The 23,980-nt window shown below is 38.2% G+C and overlaps 2 protein-coding genes across 2 annotated transcripts in view; both read right to left on the minus strand.

Moving 5' to 3' along the window:
• G-TMT (gamma-tocopherol methyltransferase) overlaps positions 1 to 9,365 on the minus strand; it is a 31,286-nt gene extending 21,921 nt beyond the window's left edge. Inside the window, exons 1-2 of the mRNA XM_089139721.1 lie at positions 8,902 to 9,365; positions 4,011 to 4,180 (exon numbers count right to left, since the gene is read on the minus strand). Coding sequence (XP_088995847.1) covers positions 4,011 to 4,180; positions 8,902 to 9,271 — 540 coding nt within the window. The 5' untranslated portion in view covers positions 9,272 to 9,365. The remainder of the gene's footprint in view (positions 1 to 4,010; positions 4,181 to 8,901) is intronic.
• An 8,510-nt stretch (positions 9,366 to 17,875) lies between these two features.
• Positions 17,876 to 23,702, minus strand: LOC148999682 (growth-regulating factor 4-like). The gene is made up of 4 exons (XM_089140531.1): positions 22,996 to 23,702; positions 22,049 to 22,442; positions 19,250 to 19,725; positions 17,876 to 19,171 (listed from the first exon to the last, which is right to left on the minus strand). The coding sequence occupies exons 1-4, from the start codon at positions 23,189 to 23,191 to the stop codon at positions 19,164 to 19,166; spliced, it is 1,074 nt and encodes a 357-aa protein (XP_088996657.1). The 5' UTR covers positions 23,192 to 23,702; the 3' UTR covers positions 17,876 to 19,163.
• Between the last annotated feature and the right edge of the window lie 278 nt (positions 23,703 to 23,980).

The following is a 23,980-nucleotide window of genomic DNA, read 5'->3' on the forward strand; positions in this document are numbered from 1 at the left end:
ATCCTAGGAACCCTAACCCTAAAATCCAGTTTCCATCAGACATGATCTTCCACAGTTTTGTCCCCAACTACACTTCAAACTGAGCTCCTCAGGTTCTCATTCTTCTTGTTCACAATCATCATCATTGTTCCTTCAACTATCACTTCAATTGTAGTCCCAAGTTCCTCAGTCTAGACCTCATTGTCCACCATCACAACCATATTGCCCACAAATTCTTCAATACAAATCTCGGCAGGAGGAACATCAAGGACCAACCGACCCTTAGTGACACAAAACAAGTGAAATTTATTCGACATATATCTAAACTGCAGAATATGTCGCTTCAACCCATAGTGGTGCTACAATGATTTTGGCGGTACGCGAAACTGTTCCTTCATTTGAGCCATCATTTAATCAATTGTCTCTGTTCTGTATACATTTGTTGCATCATTTTGAGTATCCAGTTGAATACATCACACTTCTCATTCACGGGTCCTTATACTGCCATCTTCCATATCTCTAATAACAAATGATGTACGGGCTGCTACGCAGAAAGAGAACAGTAGAACTCCTACAGAAATCAGGATCATAACGAACTTTACATACAGAACAGGGGGATATGATAGAGGATGACTGATAACTGGACTAAGCCATTGGATAGGTATGTGAAACCCAATTTTAGGGTTAGGGTTTTTTATGAATTCCCTAAAATTAAGGTCAGCCTAGAATCTTCAGCAAATAAGTCTAATATTATGGGGTGTTTGGGAGGGGTTGGGGTTCACAAGGGTTAGGTAAAGGCCAAGAAGAATTCAGCCAGGCTTAGGGTTAAGGGGCCCAGGGTTTTAAACTTGAAACCTTGCTCTAATGATAGTTTCAGATCTGGATCTAAAGTTTAGGGTTTAGAAACTCGGGTCTTAGGGTTTTGGTTAGGTTCAGAATGAGGCTATTATTGTTATTTTGTAATTTCAGATTTAGTCTTAATGGCCTTAGGTTTAGTTGGAGGATTCCTACTTGGAGTGGGACTATTAGGGAAGTCAACTAGGGTTAGGACTTGGAAGGGAAAGTACAGTAGGTGTAGGAGATGCTACGCCTAAGTGGTTTTGAAGTGTGGTTGAGGGTTTATGTTTTTTTTTTTGGATGAATAATTAAATGTATTAAAAGAAGGCAACGTGTTTACAACAACAGGCAATAAAGCAAAATACATCGCACATTAGAGCAGGATAAAAAGCATCAACACAGCAACATAGATCCAAAAGGACCGACAAAAGATACAGGCAGGGTCCAAAGGAGATGGGCCGAACCAGATCAGCAAGCCTATTTTGCGGATTTTTTCTTATTCTTCTTTTTCTTGATGGGCTTGAAGTCCACCAAAAAATCTTCGCCAAAAGGATTATGCCCCTTAGCCGAGCGGTTGCTCCTTCTACAGTCAGCACGATCAAGAGAACTAGGTGGGGTGCAGTGGGGAGGATCCTGGGCGAGAATTGCAGGGTTTGGATCACTAGAGGTAATTGGGTTGAGGGACAAGTGCATTATGGGCGAGGGGCCCAATATAGAGCAGTTGGTCGGGTTTAGGACGGAAAGAGAGGAGGATAGCTCAAGATCATGGGCCAAGGAGTCAAGAGATGGGCTTTTGGGAGTAGGTTTGGTAGGGGATGGCTGGGTGATGACTGGGCTGGAGTTAATTCGGCTAGTAGCAAGGTTGGTTTTAGTTTGGTTCAGACCATGGGTTGGGCTAGGAGGGCTTTGGGGTTCATTTCTAAGAGAAAGGCAAGTGGTTGAATTGAAAGGGCTGGGCTTTAAAAGAGGGTTAGAGATGGAATAAATAGGAGGCAAAAGAGGAAGAGATGGCATGGGCCTTGGGCTATGGGAGATAGGCCCATGAGCAAGAGGGATATTTGCTATAAGAGGCGGTGGAGTATAGGTTAAAGAAGGGTGAGAAAACGAAGCTTTTTGGGATCGATCAGTTTATGTTGAACTAAGATTTAGGTATAGAGGTTGAAGATGAATTGCATAATTCTAATGAAGAAGATGGAAATGCATGAATTTTAGAAAGTGTTAGGGTTTTAGACTTTAGATGGAATTAACAGTAGGGATGGGATGAGGGATGACATGCAATCCATCTAGGAGGGAAAGGAGGTAAGGGTAGGGATTAGGAACCTGATTGGGGAGGCTGCTGCAGCTGCCATAGGGAAGAAGAGAGAGAGAGAGAGGAGGGGGTGTCATAGGGTACGGGGGTATACGGGAGATCGCAGGGGGTGGGGGAAGGGGTTGGGGTGTCATGGGGCTTGGGGAAGGTTGCTGCCACGGCAGCAAGCGGGAGGAGGAATTAGGGTCGCACAGGGACAGGGGAGGGGCTGGGGACATTGCGCAGAACAGGGGAGGGTGGGGGAGGGCTTGCAGGGGCTAGAGAAGGTGGGGGAAGGGCTGGGGGAGGCTGCAAGTTAAGAGGAAAGGGTGGGGGAGCCTTGCAATGGTAGGGAAGAAGGGGGAAGGGGATGGGATTGCCTTTTCACTTAGAGAATTGTTGCACACTTGCTGGAATTTTCTGAAGAAGAGTGCTAGACGGTGTTGCTGATCTTTGAGGAAAAAAGCTTGACTGGAAATCCGCTGTGGCCCCCTTAAACAGGAACCATGCTCCTCAACTCGAATGTTCTTAATAAAATAATCAGACAAAACTTTTACAAAGAAAGAATAGGCTATTTATAGCCTACTAAAGACTCTAAACCAAAGCAGGAGTCCTTCATAGATTAGGATCCCATTACAATTATCTCAACAATCCGAAATAAAAATATAAAATCTAATGGAAACTAGAATCCTAATTAACTAAAGACTAATTAACACATGCTCAATTCTATTCAACTAATTACCAAAAAAAAAATCTATTCAACTAAAGACTCTAAATGACACATGCTGGAATTAAAAACTAAAGGCTCACATGCTGAAATTGAAACATAATAACTAAAGACACATGCTGAAATTAGAGCATTAATTATTCTAAGGGGGCAATAAGGACAAAATTGTTCACCCCCATGGTTCGGCCAGCCTAGGGAGGCTTCCCCCTATGTGTGGGCTTTGGGCCCAACTTACTGTTTCCGCCAAAGGGAGAATTTTTGTTCATCAGCAGAGCTGAAATTCCCATGAATGGATGTGCAATTATGTCGATAGAATGCTCAAAATTGCTATTTGAATCAATGCAAGGATTGGGAGAAAAAAAAACTGAAACTGAAATTAGAAAGTAAGAAATAAGAATTAGCTACTTGAAGAGGTTTATAAGAACTAACAATCAGCCGAATGGATCTTCAACTTTGACCATATGATGTGAACAAGGGCCCACCCCCTTGATGGAACCTGGTGTGAGCCTGAAGAACCCACCCAGGTGGGACCTAGGGCTGGCCAAACCCTAAAAAGGAGCAAGTTGATCAATTTTTAGCCCTAATAGCTGCTGCATTTAATTTGGGAATTTTAGTTTTTATTTTCGAGTCCAATTATGTTTGCAAATCCTAGTTTGAGTCAGTAGTTGAGTTCTTGTGTCATAGGGAGTCTTTCTTTTAAGTAGGACTCTTTATGATACTTGAGTATTTTATTTTATGTGGTTGGTATTTAATTGTATCATAAAGAGTCTTTTATTTTATGTGGTTGTTATTTAATTGTAAAGGGTTTCCTAACTTATGAAGGAAACCCCAGTTGAGCCTAAGTGAAGTTCCCCAGTTGAGTCAAATTAGGTTTCCCTACTAGAGTCCGAGTCTTTTCCCTCCAATTGTAAGGCTATAACTAACCCACCCTACTTCACTGCAAGGAAGTTGAATTGATGAATAAAATTTATGTTTCAAGGCAAAGAAGGTTGTGGCCTTCTTTAAAAATAAAATTCCTCATATTGGAATCTCTCTCTTTTTACCTTTTAGCTTTTCCTTGGGAGGTACATGTATTTCTTTTTTTTAACAATTAACAAATCAAGTTTCTTGCAACCGAAAGTTAAATTGAGAAAAGCAGCAAATTAAAGAAAAACATATGATATCAGAAAGCTGACATACCCTATCTGCTAACCCGCAGTCCATAGCTAGAGAGTTGGCCCTTTGTGCCTGAACTGGGCTCAAGGTAATACCTTGGCATTTGGCCTCATATTTCTTGGATAGGTACCTGGAGCTGCCACCAATTCCACACCCAACATCAACTATGGCCTTGGGTCTTTTAACTGGATCCTCTGGAAAACACAAACCAATTCATCTTAGAACAACATAAGGATTGGATAGCTATAAGAATTTAATTTCAAAAAGAAGTGAAATCAGAGCTACTGTTCCACCAATGAGAGCAAGATCAACCATTTTTAGCAGGGATAAAAAGAGAACAGTTTTAGTCAATTCCTAGTTCCACAGACACCAAGAGGGGCTTTAGGTCCTACAGAGTCAAATACTCTAATGTCTACAGGAAGTAAAACACTTTTGTCTAGTCTACAAAACTTCAAGCTTTAATTCATCAACAAAGGGGCAAATGTTAAACTCTATGAGGCTTCTAGAACTACTGTCACTCTGTCAAAGGAACACATGGACTTATGGAAGTACTATGACATGATACATGGATATTAATAAGGATTCAATAATCAAAGAAATTTACAAATATATGGACCATTGGATTTGGCAAATAAGGAGAAGGTATTCATTAGTACAGAAAATTAGAGGTATTCTTAAGAAACACACTTAAGTTAAAAGTGGTTTATGTTGTTTGATTTTGTACTTATACACTTCCTTCTAACCCTTGCAACATACAAGCACAGGAATGATAGGTACAAGCAAGCAAATATTATAAGACTACCCCACCAGCCCACCCAGAAATGTCTTTGTTTTAGACAAGCAGCATTAGAAGCAGTACAGCCTAGGTTGTCAAAGCATCCACCTAGGTTGCTGCCTAGGCAACAAGGCGGTTGAAAAACCGCCTTGTTTTGAACCACTTAATTGATGCCCAATCTGCAAAAGAACTCCAAGGCCCAAAGTGACATAGAATTTATTTTTTGCTCCGGGGGCACTGCCCCCACACCCCCTCCCCGGACCCTCGTGTCCATTGGCAACAAAATGTGAAGCATGAGCCATACTTAACATCAACAATCAATGAATCAGTAAATGCCTAGGCAAACACTTTGACAACCATGGTTTAATGAGAAGAACTTATGTTTGTTTGTTTTTTTTTAATAATTTTTCATAATTATGATTCTTGAATGCTTTTTTTTTTGGATGAATGTGACTGTTTAATATTTGTTTAGCTTATTATAGAAAGTGGTTGTATTGAAAAATTTTGACCCAACAGCTTTGGTCACCTTATTGCTACCTAGACGCCACTTTGTCGTCTAATTGCGTAGGTGGAGCCCCAATCGCTTTGGTCGCCTTAACAACCATGGTTAGGGTGTTTCAATTTCCTCCTTTCTACCCATGTTTTAGAAAGTATTGTGGTAACATTCTAATGATAGGTTTAATAGGTAAGGTGAACTACCACGTGCCTTGGTATGGTTTTGATGATGTGAGCCCCATCTAGCCCTAGAAAACTGGTTGTGACATATATAATCCATAGGACTTCAACCATTAGCTCACCAAAACAGGGAAAAAACATTACGATAAATAAGATTTTTCAAATCGAAGGTCAAATGAGAGGTTCAAATTTCATCTTCTCAATTGGTAGTAACACCTGCGAGATTCTTATAGGACTTCTCCTTATATAACACCAAATGTGCACTCACATTTATGTACCAGAAGCTTACCTTTGGTTACATTCCATGTGATGAACTGATGATCATAAGGACAACATATTCAGTCCTGCCACTAGTCAAGAATCAGTTTGAAAGAAAACCAATGGAATAACTTATAAGCTAATAATACTTTTGAGTAAAGGATCAAATTTATTAATAAGAAAAGAAAAGAATCCCAGACCAATCTCCGAGGGTTACATATCAAAATATAAAACCTCCCAAGAAACTACAAATCAAGTCCCCTAACCAGAATGAAATCTTGATTTTTGAATAGAATCTACCAAAAACGGAATCTTGATTTTTGCATAGCATCCCAAAAAACTACAAATCAAGTGCCCCTAACCAAATCAAGTATTGCATTATCAACATTCACCAACTCCTCATGAGCTACAACCAAACAACCATCAACAAGATCACAATGCACCTTTCTTGTATTGTATCTTCCCCGAAATCAACCCGCTGTTGGGCAATGCCTTTGGCCCCAACCTCCTCGGCTGGAAGCATCACGATCTCCTCTCTTCAATGCATAATTCATCTCAGCTCTCTTGTGGATGAACAACAGTCCTTGAGAGTGCAGAACCAACCTCACAAGACGTAGCCATGTTGATCCATTTGGGTTAATGGTTAACCCCCTTAACCACACCCAACTGTTTGATTGGTTGCAACCTTTCATATGATAGATCCATCACCAATTCATGATCATCATCAGCCACTAGGGATGTCCCACCTTCCACACACCCCATCCACCAAATTATCATTTTGAAATTTGAATCCTTCATATTGAGAGCCCACTTCATTTTCGACTCTCACACGGCCCCCTTCCACCAAATTAACATTTTGAATTTCAAATCCTTCATCTTAAGAGTACACTTCATATCCGACTCTAACACGTCCCCCATCCCCCAAATTATCATCTTGAATTTCAAATCCTTCACTTTGAGAAGTCCACTGCATTTCCAACCCTCTCACATCCCCATCCATGGAATTTTTAATTTGACTTTCAAAGCATTCAAATTGAGAGCCCATTACAATTCCAACTCTCCTAGGGTCCCCAAATGACTCAAAGTGGGTCCCAAGCACCTTATCCACATCCACCGAACTTTTAAATTCAAAATTTCAAAAATTCAAACTCAACACTTGATCAAACTCTCCATCATGGGTCAGCATCTCATCCAACGGCTTCTAAGCTGGAAAAGACTGAGAAATTATAAGAGTTTCAACCAATTGAGACTCTATTGTAGCAGAGTCCCCTCTGAACCAAATTCTCCCTTATTGCTTGAACCTTGCTCACCATCCACACCACTGTCTTCCACCACCGCCTCTGGTGGCGCACCACTTTCTCCCTTGATACCTGAGTAATATACTTATAAGCTAATTAGTTATATAATGTGAAATTTTTTATTGAATGAACCGGATTTGATCCAACATCTACTCCCCATCCCTTGCCTTCTCCACCCCTCCCTTCCATACCTTCACCCCAGCCCAACCTCCTCTGCTAAACCCCATATGTGATGTAGGGCAGAAGACATATGCTAGAAAAAAGAAGCCCAGTGCATCACAAGGGTATGACCCAAAACAGCCAATGGCTTTCATGGTCTAGGTATTTTGGTAGGTTAAAGTCAGCCCACATGTTATAATCTTTATGGGAAGAACTAAGCCCAAGTTTAGTTTTTGAGAAAGTCAATAAAAGGGGTTGTACTATAACAATAAAGAACTCATTATCAAAGGAATTTTTCTTCGTCAAGAATATGTAGTGTTTGAATCATCATTAGGTGGGTGATAGCTAGTGGTTGGATGGTGTATTTAATGTTTATGTCTTATAGAATGGCTATGTAAAAGGACTAATGTAAGAGGGAAGAACTCACTCATCATTTGGAAATCAAATTTGCTTATTAGCCCTTCTTATCTATGGAAAAACCTTGCATGGTGCTCTATCCAATCAATCCACCTTGCTATGAGAAGCTCGGGTGTTACTTCTTGTTATCATTGTTTTGTCAATTCCCTCATGTTGTTCCCTCACTTTCTTTGCTTATTAACAAGCCTACTTTAGTGGCATCTTCTATTTTTAGTTATCATTTGGATCTGCATCTACTTGATATTAGACCTCAGGGCATCCTTCTCATGTCATAAAGGTAATCTACACTTCAGCCTAACTCCAATCAAGGTCATAGTTCAGCCCCTACTTTGAAGAGCTATTTTGCCTCTATTGTTATGTTATTTTACTTGCGATATCAATCTAGTTTTCAATCTTCTGTCACATCTGAATTCTGCTTCATACTTAGTCTGTCAAATCTGAAACTCATACGCTGGGAAAAGATCTTGTTTAGCTATTGTTTTGATCTTTCAAATACAATACTAGATTAATATGCCTCTTACAAAGTCAAAGAAAGTATATAGAAGTAATTTTTAAATGGCTAAAACCAAACTTATTTTCCTAGTCTTTCTCTAAAACTCACTCTGGGAAAAGATCTTGTTTGGCTATTGTTTTGATCTTTCAAATACAGTACTACATTAATATGCCTCTCTTTTTTCGTCAACAGTATGAAAATTTCATTAAGAGAAGAAGTTAAGCGACAAAGAACCTGAAGACTGAAGGAGGGGGAGAGAACAAAACAAGGTGGGATACCCCACCAATGCCCAAAAAGTCTAAACCGACTGGCTCCTCTAGCCAAGCAATCAGTGAAGATATACAAGACCTAGAAATATAAGAGAACTTAACAAGATAAAAGTCTAAAACAAGATGAGAAATCTCAGAGGAGAGACTTAAACACATCCAATCAAGTAAGTTTTTAACTACATTAATATACCTCTTCCAAAGTCAAAGAAAGTTTATAGAAGTAATTTAAAATGGGTAAAAACCAAACTTATTTTCCATTATAGAAAACATTCCGTCCAATCCAAATAACTTTTACGTACAATTATGCAATCCACAAATTATTACTGGACATGATTTATCATGATTAAAAAATAAACAACAAGCAGCCTTCTTCCAACTAAATGGGTCAGGCAACACGAATTCTTGCCTCCCAATCAGCTTCGTTTGAGGCCATCCCATAAGTGAAAAAATAAACATAAATCAAATCATGCCAAACAACAGTATCAGTTAATACTAAACACGTTCTGGTCGTTAAACAAAACAACGAAAACCTGATAGGGTAAAATCAAGAGCACAGAAGTTAAGAGCTAACCAGAGACGCCGCCAAATCGAAGCGCTTCTTCAATCATGCGAATTTGAGCAGATCGATGATCAGAAATCGAAGCTGGCACGTCTGAGTCATAGAACCCATGATGCATATGGTCTCCCCATATATCCTCCCATATCCCCGACGACTCATCGTATAACTCAGCAATGCCCTTTTGCAGCTTCTCCGTCTCTATCCCTATCTGGGTAGCAGCCTCTGCCACCACCATTCCTTTTCTCGGCGACCGCCGGAAACCAATATTGGTGGCACTCTTCTGAGGAAAACGAAGAAGAAATTTTCCACTCTCGCAAGTTAATGGTCGTTTTCTTTGACACTGTACAAATGGCGGTCCACAGGAACGGAGCACAATAGACATGGCGGTAGTACACAAGAAATTTTCAAGGCTGACGAAGTCGGAGAAGAAACTGCAAAGTATCTTTCGTGAACAGAGTAAATTTGTTTACCAAAAAAAAGAACTGAGTAAATTGACAACATTTTTTTTTTTATCTTTTTAAAGTGTGATCTATTTAGTCCATCAGTTTAGAATCTTTCTTTGTCGGTTGCAACTCAGATTTTAATGAAACCACGTGATGGTTTTGCTTCTTTTAAGTGTCCCAACCTGAGAGCCACACAAAAAACTAACCTACATGTCCTAGAACAAATTGTTCTACCTAACTTGTAATTAGTTCTTATTTCTTTTATATATATAAAAAATAATAATAATAAACAATAATAATAATAAATAATAATAAAAACTCCCTTTGAGGATTACTCCTGATTATGGATACATCTGTTTGGGTACGTCAATCCGAATGGTTTGGTGCAAATATTTGTATTAGCAACTGAATGGAAACTTTATATCCACATATTTCAAATATTTTTATTCATAAATGGAAAATTTATATCCGTTTGGTTGTAAGATCCTTGGATTCATGAAATCTATGGATTCAGCTCTTTACATTAAAAACGTGAATATGTAAATTTATGTGTATAAAATGAAATCCAGAAATTTCACCCCTTATAAAAGGACTAAACATTTTTGCATTCACAAAATCAAGATGAATTTACATATTTCACTCCACAAATTCAAGTTAACCAAATATTTAATTTTATGAACCAAGACTCCATAGATTTGAATTTTTTTTTATTTTATTTTACAAAAGGGTTTATTAAGCCGGGAATTGGGATATTAATATGCCTTAGCAAGAATCGAACCCACTACCTCTTCACTAAGAGGTTTTTGTTTCACCACTAGAACGGCTCTGCGTTGGCTAGATTTGAAATCTACATACTCAATTCAAATACTAGCCCATTAAGTTTTGGGCCGATTTCGATTTGGTGCAATTTCAGTTTCAAATTGACTAATGATTTGAGCTAACAGTTTGGACTAAATTAAAAGACTTTGGAAACAATTAGACTATAACAAATTATAAGACAACAAGGTTATATAACATAATAAAATATAAAATCATATATCTAACTAAGAAGCTAAAAAAGACAATACATATACACAACTGAATAACTCTGTTGGCAAGAGTGCTTAGAAGAGTAATAACCACAAACACTTTAAGTTGCATTTGAAGGGCAACTATCATCAAATATTCTTTTTCATAATACTTGAACAAGAAGAATGTGCTCAGCAATTTCAAATTCTAGCACCACCTTAAAATCAGCATATATGATTCTTTTTTGAAGGTTTGGAAAATTCATAATGCAAGAGAAACATATAAATAACATAATCACATAACAAAAAAAAAATAGTATCAAATAAGGATATCCAAAAGAGTTCATTGTGCGAAGATGCACCCAACCAACAATCCCACACACCACCCCTCCAAAAAGAGCCAAAAAGAAAAAAGATAATTTAGTACATTAGCTTAACCATAATACATGGAGCTCATGCATGACAATAGTAAACTCTATGGCCTGCTCTTTTTCTTCTTCATTTTTTTAATTTTGTTCCCCTAATTTGTCATTCATAGGAAGAGCAATAAAAATATAAAATGGGTTATAATGAGTTGCAAATTGCAAATTGGTTTTGAGCTGGTGCAGGCTCGCCCTCACTAAACTCAAACACAGCTCATTAAGGTCCGATTCAAGGCTACGCAAATTGACACCCCTAGATAATCTACTCACCCTTTGATTTAACAAAGGGGGACAACAAAATTCAAATTGCCAAAGTCTAATTCAGCTGGAATAAGTCTAATTGCCAAAGTACTAGAAGTCCTTAAGAAATAATCTTATTTTGAGAATAGTGTCTAACTTCCAAAATACCAATGAACTAGATGCAACACAATTGATATCAAACACATTGAAATAATACAACTTGATTGAAAACATACCATTTATATCAGGTACTAAATCCAATTGTTTTCCCCTTTTGAGTAGAATGCCAAAAATTCTAGGACAAAGAAAACATGTATGGTTAGTGATTTATTCCATTGGCAACTATGAGGATAGATGTTTCATTAAAAAAAGGGGGGGGGGGAGACTCTAAGGATAGATGAGATTAGAAATCTTACCACATACTAGGGATTTTAACATTGATCATCAATACCATAAAAGCCCTATTGATTTAGTATGAGTGATTGATCACTTTCCACTTGTGACCATTGGAGTGACACTCTAAAGCTTCCACAAGCCTTTCTCAATGTAAATAAGTTGAACTTTGTACAAACCGACAAAGATTACCACATAAGACTTATTAGGCAGATTGGTAACTCACACCTCCAAAAGAAAAAAGGTGGGTGGGCAAGAATCCATATCAATGAAGTCTCAAAATCATCGACAATTCATCTCTAAAAGCCTTGAAGTAATAGATCACTTCCTTTCATAAGGCTTTTCCAAGCCTAAGAGTTGTTTGAAATTGGAATTTAGGAAGTACTAACGCTTAAACTTTAATCATAAGGGCTTCACCATTATGAATCAAATCTTCCTTCCCAAATGAGAGAATTAAGAACCAAACCCAATTGAATAAGACCTTGACCAAACCTAAGAGAGTTAAAGAGTCGAGAACCTCAAAGTGCAGACACAACACACAAAAACGCTCAATAAGACAATCAGAGCCCTTGGGGAGTCCTAATGAATATTTTGACAGCCAAAGTACACAACCAAATAAATCAACCAAGAAGAAGAGAATTTGAGAAAAGAAGAAAGCACATGGAGAAACGAAGATCTCAAAAACAATCTAGGGAAAAAAGGGAAAGAAGAAGATAACTTTTAAAGCAAAATCTGGAAAAAGAATAGACAGAAAAATGAGAAACCAACTAAATACTAAAAACTTAAGAAAAGACGCCATGAACCCTGAAAAAGTTGAGAAGAGGGAGGGGAAAAATAATAAGTAAAAGTGACAGAAATAAAAGCGGATCCAGAAAGCAAGTGAAACCATGGAGTCGAATAATCCCACCCAAAGTAGCGAATGACACTTTATTACCAAGGATTAAGAAAATGGGGACAGATTAGGACAAATGAGAAAAAAAAAAATAATGCATTTACTAAACAAACTATCAATCTAAACCCGAGCAAATCCCTTTCAAACTTTAGAGGCTATAAGATTCAACCAATGCATGATGCTAAACAAAAAAGATCTAAAAAAAGAGAAGAAAGCATAAGGAGAACTCAAGATCCTAGAAACATCAGAGGTTAAGGAAATAACAAGACAGAGAGGAGAGGGGGACAATACATTAAGCAGAAACTAGAAGAAGGAACAAAAAATGGGGGAAAAAATTGAAAACATGAATAAGGGCACTATGAGATCCCCAAAAGATGAGAAGATGCAGAAGAGAAAAATACAAAAATTAGGGGTACCAAAAGAGAATCAAGAGAGCGAACAAAGGCATAATGGTAGATGACCCTCTCTCAAAGAAGCATAATCCTCCTTATCACATTACCCCAAAAAAAAAAAAACCTTCTTCTAACAAATAAAGAAATAAAATAAAGACAGGTCAGGAAAAATGAAAGCAAAACAGTTACAATAACAAAAAATAAAGGAACAGTCTATAGTAAACAAAGATAGAGAAGAAATGAAGTAAAGAGACAAGCATTAAATTTATGTGGCATTGGCACCCTTGAAGAAGATAAGACTTGAGAGACAAAGGTTTGCAATTTACCATACAAAAGAGAGAAAGTTTGCACTTGAACTAGCGAACAATTTAATTAAATAAATTAAGCCGTTGTCGACCAACCCAGATTCTAAATCTGCAAGTGTAACCGATGATTGCATGGAAGAGTGAGGGTTTGCACTTGAATTAGCAAACAATTTAATTAAATAAAGCCGTTGTCGACCAACCCAGATTCTAAATCTGCAAGTGTAACCGATGATTGCATGGGTTCCAAGTGTAAGAATAAAAAATGTCATTTATGTAAAGGTGGGTTGGTATCAGGGAAAAAAAATCCTCTGTTGTGCACATCTCTCTGCTATACACAACAGTGCACTTTTGTACCAAATAAAAATCTAAGATTAAAAGCTTAATTTTAAAATTTTAAAATCCTCAATAGTCTTGTATTTGCTTTGTTTTCTCAACCAACCATTTGGTACAAAAATACATTGTTGTGCACAGCAGAGGATGTTTTTCCTAGTATCAGTCATGGCCAATCTTGAGATATGGTTAACCCTAGTTGGTTTGATTGGTGGTCACTTTATAGATTAGGAAATTCAAATGGATTGACTAACCTAATCCAATGTGCAAGATTGACTTAAAAGGGTTTCAAAGTCCAGCTTTTATGCGCTCTTCATTTGTGGATTCTTTCTAGGCTTGAATTGGTGACTCTGGATGCTAGTATTTGCAAGCAAATGAGGGTCGCTTGTAATTTATGAGTGGCAATCAATCTAAAGCAAGATCTTTGGGAGGGATTAGATAACATAAAAGGAAAACCACCTCTACAAGTTCAAAAACTTGAGGCTAACATACTTGGGTCCATCTAGCACCAACCTTCAAACAAGCTCAAAGCTACTGCCTAAAGGGTGCTTCCAATGCTTAATCTAGATGCATCTACTGCTAAGTTTGATTTTGATGCAAACTCTGACAAGGTGAGGATGGCTAACCCTAATCAGCCCCCAAGTGAGAAATGAGACTGATTTGCTGGAATAGTTAGGGGTGTGATCGATCCTTGACTAAATAATACTTGCACAAGATTGCTAGTGTTTCTGACCATGTTTTAGTTCTTTCGTTCCAACAAAAGAACTAAAACAAGTTAAACCATCATTGAATAAATTGATTTCTTCTCTTGGTTTCCTGATAATTTCATAATCAATCATGTGGGTAGATACGGAGCTGCAACATTATGTGGAATGGTAATATTTCAATCACCCTTTTAACTGCATCTCCCCACATTGTAGATTTATTGATTTTTGTTCTTCTGAACAACTCACTCAATTGTATTCATTTAGACTAGCCATTAGCCAACGTGGACTTTGTGAATTAAAATGCACAGAATCTTTATTCTTTTGGTCAAATAAAAGAAAGGTAGGAGGGGCACTCATAAAGGAAATCTTAGACATAGTCTTTGGTAACCCATCAATGTTCAATTCCTTCAGTGACCACTCAAAGAACCAAAGGAAACCTATGAGATTTACATATGAAAACAAGTTGGAGGAATGCCAATATCTCAAAGACCAAAACCAAAAGGGTTGGGTCATTAATAAACGAGGCTCGCCCACTTTCCAACTCGAACGAAAAATTTATCATTGTACTAAATCCTTAAGAAATTAAAGCAAGACAACAGTTTCAAAAGCTGATAAGGAAATCTGAAAACTGCAAAGGTCTGTTGAGGAACTGCAACAAAAGAGTCAAAATTAAGTTAACATCTCTTTAATGAAAGAGAAGGAAGCATATTGGCACCAAGGGTCTAGAATTATATACTTAAAAGGTGGTAATAAAAACACAATCTTTTTTCATTTTGTGACAAATTAGAGAAAACAACTAAATGCAATACATAAACTCGAATCACAGAGTGCTCACTATCTCTTTGAGGAAATTGCAATTACAAGTGAAATCTATTCTTATATCTCAAGCTTATTTGAATCTTCCAACTACCAATCCTCTACCCCTTTTTCTACTGGTGTGAATCCTTATATGTCTTCTTTAGAAAATGAAGTGTTATGCAAGCCATTTTTGGGAGATGAAATCAAGAAAGCCCTCATCCAAATGAAGGGCAATAAGACCCCAGGAATAGATGGACTCCTTGCCCCTTTTTACCATAGGATCTAGGACATCACAAGAACCAACCCAACCCTAGGGATTCAACATTTCTTCACCACGGATTTTCTTCTCAAAATTTTGAAAGAGATTCAACATTTCTTCGCCAAAGGTTAATTTCTTCTTAGAAGTTTGAATAGAACCATCATCACTTTGATTCCTAGGAAGCTAATTAGCTTATGTATCGTCTACGTTAAAATCATTGCTAAATATCTTGCAAATAGACTTAAGCCCCTCTTGCATTATGCAGTTAGTGAGTCCCAAGGTGTTTCTATTCCTGGTAGGTCAATCTCGGATGATATTTATTTGGCACATGAATGTCTTCATTGCATGAAACATTCAAAATCAAAATGAGGATACATATCACTCAAGCTTGGCTTGTGCAAGACATGTGATAAGATGGAGTGGACATTCATTAGAGATGCTCATAAAGCCCCAGGTTTGCAGATGCGTGGATTTAGGGTAATGCAGTGTTTTACAACTATAGAACATTGATAAAGAAACCTAGAAGGGGGTGAATAGGTTGCAATTAGTGGATTAGCCTATTTTTTTCTATCAATTGCAAATTCAATAATAAATTGATGAATTTAAATGAAAGTACACAATTGCAATCAAACCATAATACAAAGAGTTTTATAGTGGTTCAACTTTCCAAGTCTACCTCCACTTCTCTTTTGGCCTCAAAAGAGATTCTACTAATGATTCTCTTTCAATACGGTGGGTAAAGAATCTTACTCTTACAATCTATATTTAATATGATAAGAGCACCATTTTTACAATCTTTGTTCTGGATAGGGTAACAACACCATTTAAAAGTCTTTGTTGACCTAGGGCAAGAGCACTCTTCTACAAATCTAATCAAACCTAGACTAAGATTAAACCACCAACAAACTAATTACAAGGGTTAAGGTATGATATCACCTAACAAGGAGTGTGACACTTTACCCATTATGTGATATTGATTCGTTGATAGAATGATTGCACAAGATGAATGCATGCACCACCAATGAAACTCCAAATGCCTTCAATTACCTCAAGTTTGGGCCCAATGAGCTTGCTTAGTCACTTTGGTAAGTTTTTTTTAGGGATAAGAGAGTGTAAGAGGCAAACAAGTGACTCTTTGATGCACCCTTTGGGCAAACAATGCGCCTTTACTTAAAATATAGCTGTTACGCTTCATGTGTTCAGATGGATCACCGTCAAGTTAGATGGTGTGCCATTTGCTTAGATAGATTGATTCATCTAAGCCACTGTGATTGCAGACAATCACAAAGTGCACCGTTTGTAATTAGACGGTGCTCCGTCACTTGAGACGGTGTGCCATCTAGAGCACAATGTGGATTTCAAGGGCTTCTTGGTCCTCCTAGCCAACCTTATGTCCACTCACACTTTTTTATATGTCCTAGGTCAATCTAATGATGTTATGCACTTGATTGCAATGAAACTAAGTGCAATCACATTCATAAGTGGATGTGTGTCCTAGGTCCTAAATGTGCTAAGTCTTCATCTTGAGATTGAGTTGACTTCCATTCTTGCTCTTGAGTCTTCTTGTACTGAAGGGAGGGAACAACAGGGAAGACCCTCGCTGACTGATTTCACTCCAATCACGATGCAATTAATACAAGCAAAGAAGAATCATAAATTGCCAAACTTACCTCAAACACAATTCTTTCTTGAGGCCCCAATCCCAAATTAAAGGGTGTTCTTAGCGATGGAAAAGCATCATAGCTGGTAGAGAGATACTTAGGAAAGGGGTTTTGAGGAGAATTGGGAATGGACTTATCCACACACATTTATAAAGATTCATGGATCCTATCCCCTATATCCTGTATTTCTACTTGGGTTCTCAACCCACATGGACTAATTATGCTTAACCAGCTCATTGTCTGGAATAGAAAAGTCTGGGAAGTCCTTTGCTGAATTCTCTGTTTACACATGATGAAAGCAGGGCCATTCAAACATTACCAGTTTTGTCAATGGAAACTGAAGATTTTTGGGTGTGGAAAGAAACAAAGAGTAAAGTATTTAGTGTGAAATTTTCTTATTATGCTTTATTGAATAGATGCAACCCTCAACAAGTTTTGACAGCAACTTCTTCCAACTACCAAAAATTAAAAAAAAAAAAAATCTTTTATGGAGAATTGCTCATGAAGGAATACCCACACAAAAGACTATTTTTTGACAAAATTAGCTCTCCCTTCCTTATGTGTTTGTTGTGCGATTCTCAGGAAGAATCCATCACTTATATCTTATTTCATTGTGACCATGCAAAGGGTTGTCAGAGAGCATCACCCTTGAGAATTAACTCTTGAGATTTCATTGGCAATACCCTCCACGAATGTTTGAATTTCTTTGATAATCTTCAGAAGCTCTAGTCAAATGGAACGAGTCTATAACATATGGAGTTCTTTATATAGGGTCATTTGGAATGACCGAAACGCATTCTTGCTTGAACATTCATATCATTCTCTTACTCGTTCAATGTCTTGGCAGTAAAAAATACTGGAAGATTTTAGTTGCAGCTCCACACCTTTACAACAAGAAAGACGCTCGGCCACTTAAGCAAATTCCAATGCATTTCCTTCTCAGCTGAATCAGTGTTTCAGGGTGCATTCAGATGCAACATGGGAGGTGGCCGAAGTTGTGTGGTATGGGATCCTGGAGGCATTATGCTAGAGAGTCTACCATAAATCCTCTTTTGACTTGGAGAAAAAAAAAAAAAAAGAATGCAAGATTTCTCCCTTCTTTATTTTGAGTTGTTTTTGCTATTTATATATGTGAATTAGGTTATAATGTTGTGGTGTCAACTGGGAGGATCATTTATATATCCGAAACTGCAGTGAAATTTCTAAATTATCATTGAATAGTCAAAAATGGTGTTGGTGGTCATGGGGTCAAGGTTGTTCTTCATTTATAAAGAACTAATACTGATAAGCCTTTTCAACCATTCTATGTAGTTTGTTCTTCAATTTCTTCTATATTTGGTCAAGCTAAGACAAGAATAGGTTTGGATCTGAAGGGTGGCAACCATTGATTGGAGGACTCGATCATGTTTGCTGATATTATCATTTTTGGCCCTACTGTAAGAAAAATTCATTTTTTTTCTTGGGTAACCAAGAAAATTCATGTTTGGGACCGCATGGAATGTGGGGTTTTCACTAGCTAACATGATCATTTCATCAGCCTTCCATCTCTAACCTATCAACAAGTATTTGCATTCACGTTTTCTGTAACGAGTACAAATCACCCCATTCCCTGCAGCTGACGCATGTTCGTCAGTGCTTCGCAAGGTAGCATCAATGATGATCTCATTACCTCGCGAATATAGTTGGGAAGTTCAAAAGGGTCATAATTAGCACAACCTTATCCCTAACTGCTTGCACAACCTTACAGCAGCATCAATGTCTCTGATCAAGTATTTATTTCCAAATATATTTCAATCCTCTGCAACTCTATAAAGCATTCAAGATAATAAAGTCCATGGGGCTAACAAGGCAACTACCAGTCTACCACTGACCTTGTATAGCCAGGTCAACATACAGAGTCAGGATTTCCAGCTATTTAATCAATATATAAAATCAGATACCCACTTCATGATTCCGACCATTGCTAACTGCCACTGGCAGAAACCACATTATTAATTGAGGTGGGGGGTGGAATTAAGAAGAGTTATCTGATGACACAAGACAATCAGGATATATAGAATGGTTCTGATGCTGGCAAGGAGGCTGAATTCAGATATTTCAGATACCAGAACCATCTAGATATGATTTGTCTGTAAAAAAACTGGACATGGCAGTAATGAAGCCAAAGGATGAATTATTCTGATAAAAGAGGAGCTTGTCCTGACATAATAAGTATATAAAATATATCCCACACCACAAAAGCTAGTCCAACTCAGTAACACAGTTGCAGAACACACAGAAACAGCTTGTCTGAGTTTTAATGTAAGGATTGAAATGCTAAGAACAGGAAATGACACTCCAACAGCAGAGCAGTCTAGCCATCAATGAACAGCATCATGCATGGCCCCTAATGAAAGATTTTACCCGATGTTCGACAGTGTTTCGTTCATTCATCTGCAATAAAGCACAAGTACCTGGTATTCAGAGAAAAATGGGACAGACAAAAGATTGATCTAGGTGAAAGAGACTTACCATTGGGAGATTGGGAACTTGCTGCAGAGAAGTCTGAGGATGTCATTGGAATGGAAATTGAGAGTTGAGTTGTGGAGAATGAAGTCCTGTTTGACCTTTCATCTTCAAGATCAGACCATGAATCTCTGGTCTTCGGCCACTCATCGAAAAATGGTCGAAGAGACTGAACTTCCTGTTTCACAGTTACGGGCTCTGGGGCACCATATTCACTACCGAAGAAACAATGTTGCTGTTGCTTTGCTAGTGAAGCAGTGATTGTTTCATGCCCCAGATCTTGCAAGGAGTGCAGCTGGGGGAACTCAGCCTCCAAGATGGAGCCATTTCTAGATTTTGATGGAGGGAATGATGAGACCCTCGATGGCATCAGACGCCATTGGTTATCTAGAGAAGAGTCCATCCCAATACCCCTTAAACTTCCAGAAGCTTCTGAGAAGAAACTATGCTCATCCACCTCGGATTTCAGTCCATGGAGATACCTGTAAGTACCAGAGAAGGGAATCATAAAAGCACTAATTTGCAAACTATATCCCAAGAATGAGTACAAGATCTTGATAGCTCAGTTCCATTCATAATATGCTACAAGGGATCAACAAATCAATACTAAATTCAAGATTTAAACTACATACAGTCATTCGCTGGACAGTTCTATAAAACTGCTTTCTTTCCTATAAGCTGCATTGGATGGGTTAGAAGATACCATTCAATTCACAAACAACTCAATGATAAGCTGTAATGATTTCTTGACCTTAATATGATGCTAGACATTACATAAAACCCAGGTGATCTACAAGTAGGGAACTTTCTGTAATTGTGACAGAAAGCATGATGACTTACAACATAACATGGTTCAAGTTTTACTAGGATTAAGTCCTAACCGGCTTAGTACACTAAACCAAACGAGTTTCTCCTGACAGCCCAAAACAAGAAAAGCTGCAGTGTAGAAACCAAAAATATGAACTCAGCTTAGTACTTTTGTAACATTGGATCATTAGATGGCAGGGGTAAAGCATTGCCAAAACTGCTTCATTAATTCTCCGTCTCCCAATAAAAAATAAGAATGGGTGGAAGCAGTCTGTATTTTAGTTGGTGAATGAAGCAAAAACCGACAAGAGAGTTCAATTGGTGGATAAAAAGTGACTACCTAGTTGTGATGCAATCTGAGTTGGTCATGTAGACGAGGAAAACACTTAAAATGGCAAAACCATCAAATCAAAGAAAAACTAAAAGAAACCTGAAGAAAAAAGAGTACAGAAATTCATATTATCAGTAGCCACATCATAATCCCCAAATAATTTTGGAAAGGCTTCTGTTCAGTAAAACCGTAGACTTGTAAAGCTTATTAAATATTGACAAAAGAATTAACATGTATAAACCAAACAATAGGATATACAGAGCCTGGTCAGGTTTATTTAACAGCAATTAGAGGTACCCAATTGTGGAGATCTCACATTAAGAGAATGTTCCATCATTTACAGCACCATGTCAGTTTATCTGGAATCAACTAAAGGAGCCAAATTCTGGATAAACATTCACAATTAACCCAATCTACAATTCTCTGTTATTGTTGCGGTAAATAGTACAATCCACAAACAGACAGCAAAAAGTGAAGGACTAGTGAAGAAGGAACATCATCAAGTGAACTGTGCATATTTAGCACCATGATAGCATATGTTCAATAATAGCTACAAGCCAGGCTCATATAAACCAAATTGTGTAGCAGGAACTTCAATAGAGAGAATAGCCACCTGTTAATAGAATACACCAGATAAAACCAGGCAAATTTAGAGGATTTTTGCTTCTCAGATTGCAAACTCAAACAGCTAAGATTTAGATGGCACTCAAGTATTCAGCACAGGATGAAAACAAGGAATCCAGAAAAGAAGAACCTGTTCTGCAATTTCTCACCTTTAATCGTCCTATGGAAATTTTTTAAAACATCTGTAAATGAAGATTACCATGATGACAATGTATCAACATAGCTAACAGAACATTTTTACCACAAAGAGTCAAAAGAAGAACTTCCGCAGAACATAAATGAAGGTTTAAAATAATAGTCCGCATAAAATTCACAGTAATTAAGGCTCCTTGGAACTACAAACTGTGACCCCTGGACCAATAAGCAGGTCTCCAGAGTCTGAAGGAAAACTCAGACGCAGAGGTCCCCCTCCAAAGTGCAAGCACCTAAAAATTGCCAAAGCACTGCTCTGTAAGGGGAAGAATCTGTCAGATTCGTTTCTGCAAACAGTTAATCCTTATAGAAAGCAACCTTCAAGTCCTACTGCAAGTCCTAGAAGTCCACTTTTCCCACCTTTCCCTTTTAACGGTTGCTAGACTTATACAATCTGCCACCAACCATCAGAATCAGGACACCCATCAAAGGCTGTCAGATTACTGAAACCAATTCATCAGAGAAAAAGAAAGCCACAAAGGGCAGTCAAAACCAACACACTCTGTTCTGGACAGAAGAACTGATCAGACCTTAGCAGCCAATTCTAACAGAAACCAGTGGCTCAAATCAAATTATGGGCCCCTGGACACTCAAAGCAGGCTCACCAACAGAAAGTTTACGGCTCTCAGCAAGAAACCCACAACCAATATGCAGCTGGGCCCAACAGGCAAAATCCACATACTGCAAAAACCACAATTCATACAGCTACGTTCTTTACATAAATAATGCAATCTGCATATTTATGCACTAGAACAGAAGAAAGGAACAAAAAGTAAAATTCCCACAATTCATAGAGGAGCCTTGAACATAAAGGGTCAAGTTGTCTGAAAAATCTAAAATAACACAAGTACCTGTAATCTTTGTTACCAATCCCATAAGAGACAGGATCCATCTGCAACTGGGATAGGTTGGTTCCAGAATAGTGCCCCTGAGGATTGTTGATTGACTGCATGGGCAGGCTCTGGAAGCATCCACCACCACCACCACCACTGCCGCCACCGCCGACGCCACCACTGCCACTACTGCTACCGGTGGTGGTAAGTGAAGAAACTGTCGATGACGACGGAGAGATGGTTTGCGTTTCCACAGGCTTTCTTGAACGGTTGCGGCCTCTGTGCATGTGCCGCTCACAGTACTTGGAATCTGCGTAGGCGTCTTTGGAGCACCTCCACTTCTTCCCGTCGGTTCTTCTGCATCTACCCGGCTCTGGGTCTACCTTCTTTCCATAGAAGGAACAGTAGCCCACTGTAATCAAAACCCATGAAGATCCATAAATATAAAACTGTTTCATCTTCATAACAAAGAAGATAACAGAGGATCAAAATAAACTTTAGTCCCATTAAGAAAACAACAACACAGAGAAATCCCAGATAGTAACAGCAGAATGGGTAATATTAAATCCTACTTTATGATTTCTCCGAATTAAAAACAAAAATAAAGTAGCAGATGTATCAATTGAAAAGGGTTTCAATTTTATAGTAAGAAAGGGGGAGATGTAATTATTGTAACCAATAAACAACAAAGCTCATTCCAAATGAAGCAGGACAAAATCCGAAATGCTTAATATGCATTAACCCAGATAATAATGAAAAATAAATGACTACATACGCCATCAATGAACACAAGGAAGCCCTGAAGGGAGGGTAAAGTAAATAGAAATAACAAAATAGGAAGAGTTCACCAGCCAATCAAACCATACAGCAAGATTTCAAGGAATGGTTGAGGGAGACAGGATATGTAGGTTAAAAAGGAAAAACTTTGAAGAGAGGGATGGTAGCGGGAGATCTCCCTTGCTTACTGTTTGAAGGGTGGAAGAACCTCGCCGACATAGACTCAAAGCTCTTTCGAATGGGCAGGACGAGTTCAGGCGGAACTGGTAAACCCGCCATTAAATACTTAAAGATCAAAGCTTGATGCTCAAGCTCCTGCCACTGCGACGCCGTGAACGGCGGCCGGCTTGCCATCGCCGCCGACGCCGCCGACGCGCTATTCATTTCTTCTCCCCGACCCTTCTTTCTCTTCCCAAATGCGTTTCCAACCACTCCCCTACTTCGCAGTAAAAGCTGCAATAAACCCACTCGAGTTCAGACATACCCCAACAACACACAGAAAAAGTGCAGACCCAGAACGTTAAAAGCGGTCTCCTTTGAGGGAGAAACGTAGGGTTTCTGCATTTCCAGTCCAAAGCAGTGAAACAGGTGAAAAATACTGAAAACCCAAATAAAAAGCAGAGAAGGAAAAAAAAATTTAAAAAAAAACACAAAAGAGTGACTTAATGTAGTGAGAACTGTGGGTTTATAGATTTTTGAGCAGGAAACAAAACCCTAGAAAACCATCAGGGATTTTCGCTCAACATTTATATAAGGTTCTGGATAAGTTTAAGAGAAGCTCTGCAAAGCTTAGTGGAGGGTTTTTGGAATGGTGTGGAATAGTGGACTGTGTGTCTCTCTGTGCTTCTCTGCTTCTGCAGCTCAGTTTTTGTGTGTGTGTTGGGGTAAGGGCAAGTACCTGTGCAGATGTCTTAAATTATAAAGCAGCAAACACTCCAAATACCCTTCACTTTAATTTTTGAGAATTTCAATTTAATTTCTGAATTTTAAGGCAACTCAGATTTTTTATTTTCTGTATATACAGGATACCAATCTAGAAATCAGAACACCATTCTTAAATGATTTTCATCAATTCATTTTCTTTTCGTGGTTCATAATTTTGTTTCTTTCCCCTCAAATCAGTGAGAAGGATTAAATGTTCTGTAGGTTCATTGAGGATGATGGAGCTTATCT

The sequence above is a fragment of the Hakea prostrata genome, chromosome 11, assembly GCF_041222555.1.
Source record: "Hakea prostrata isolate BN-2017 chromosome 11, UWA_Hpros_2, whole genome shotgun sequence".
Classification (NCBI taxonomy): domain Eukaryota; kingdom Viridiplantae; phylum Streptophyta; class Magnoliopsida; order Proteales; family Proteaceae; genus Hakea; species Hakea prostrata.

What these genes read in the sequence shown, in the direction of transcription:
- LOC148999682 (XM_089140531.1), bottom strand. Translation starts at nt 23,191, where the DNA reads ATGAATAGCGCGTCGGCGGCGTCGGCGGCGATGGCAAGCCGGCCGCCG. An exon ending in GTTCTTCCACCCTTCAAACA is followed by an intron (nt 22,443 to 22,995) that starts GTAAGCAAGGGA and finishes TTTTGATTACAG; the next exon opens with TGGGCTACTGTTCCTTCTAT. An exon ending in ATTGGTAACAAAGATTACAG is followed by an intron (nt 19,726 to 22,048) that starts GTACTTGTGTTA and finishes TGGTACTTACAG; the next exon opens with GTATCTCCATGGACTGAAAT.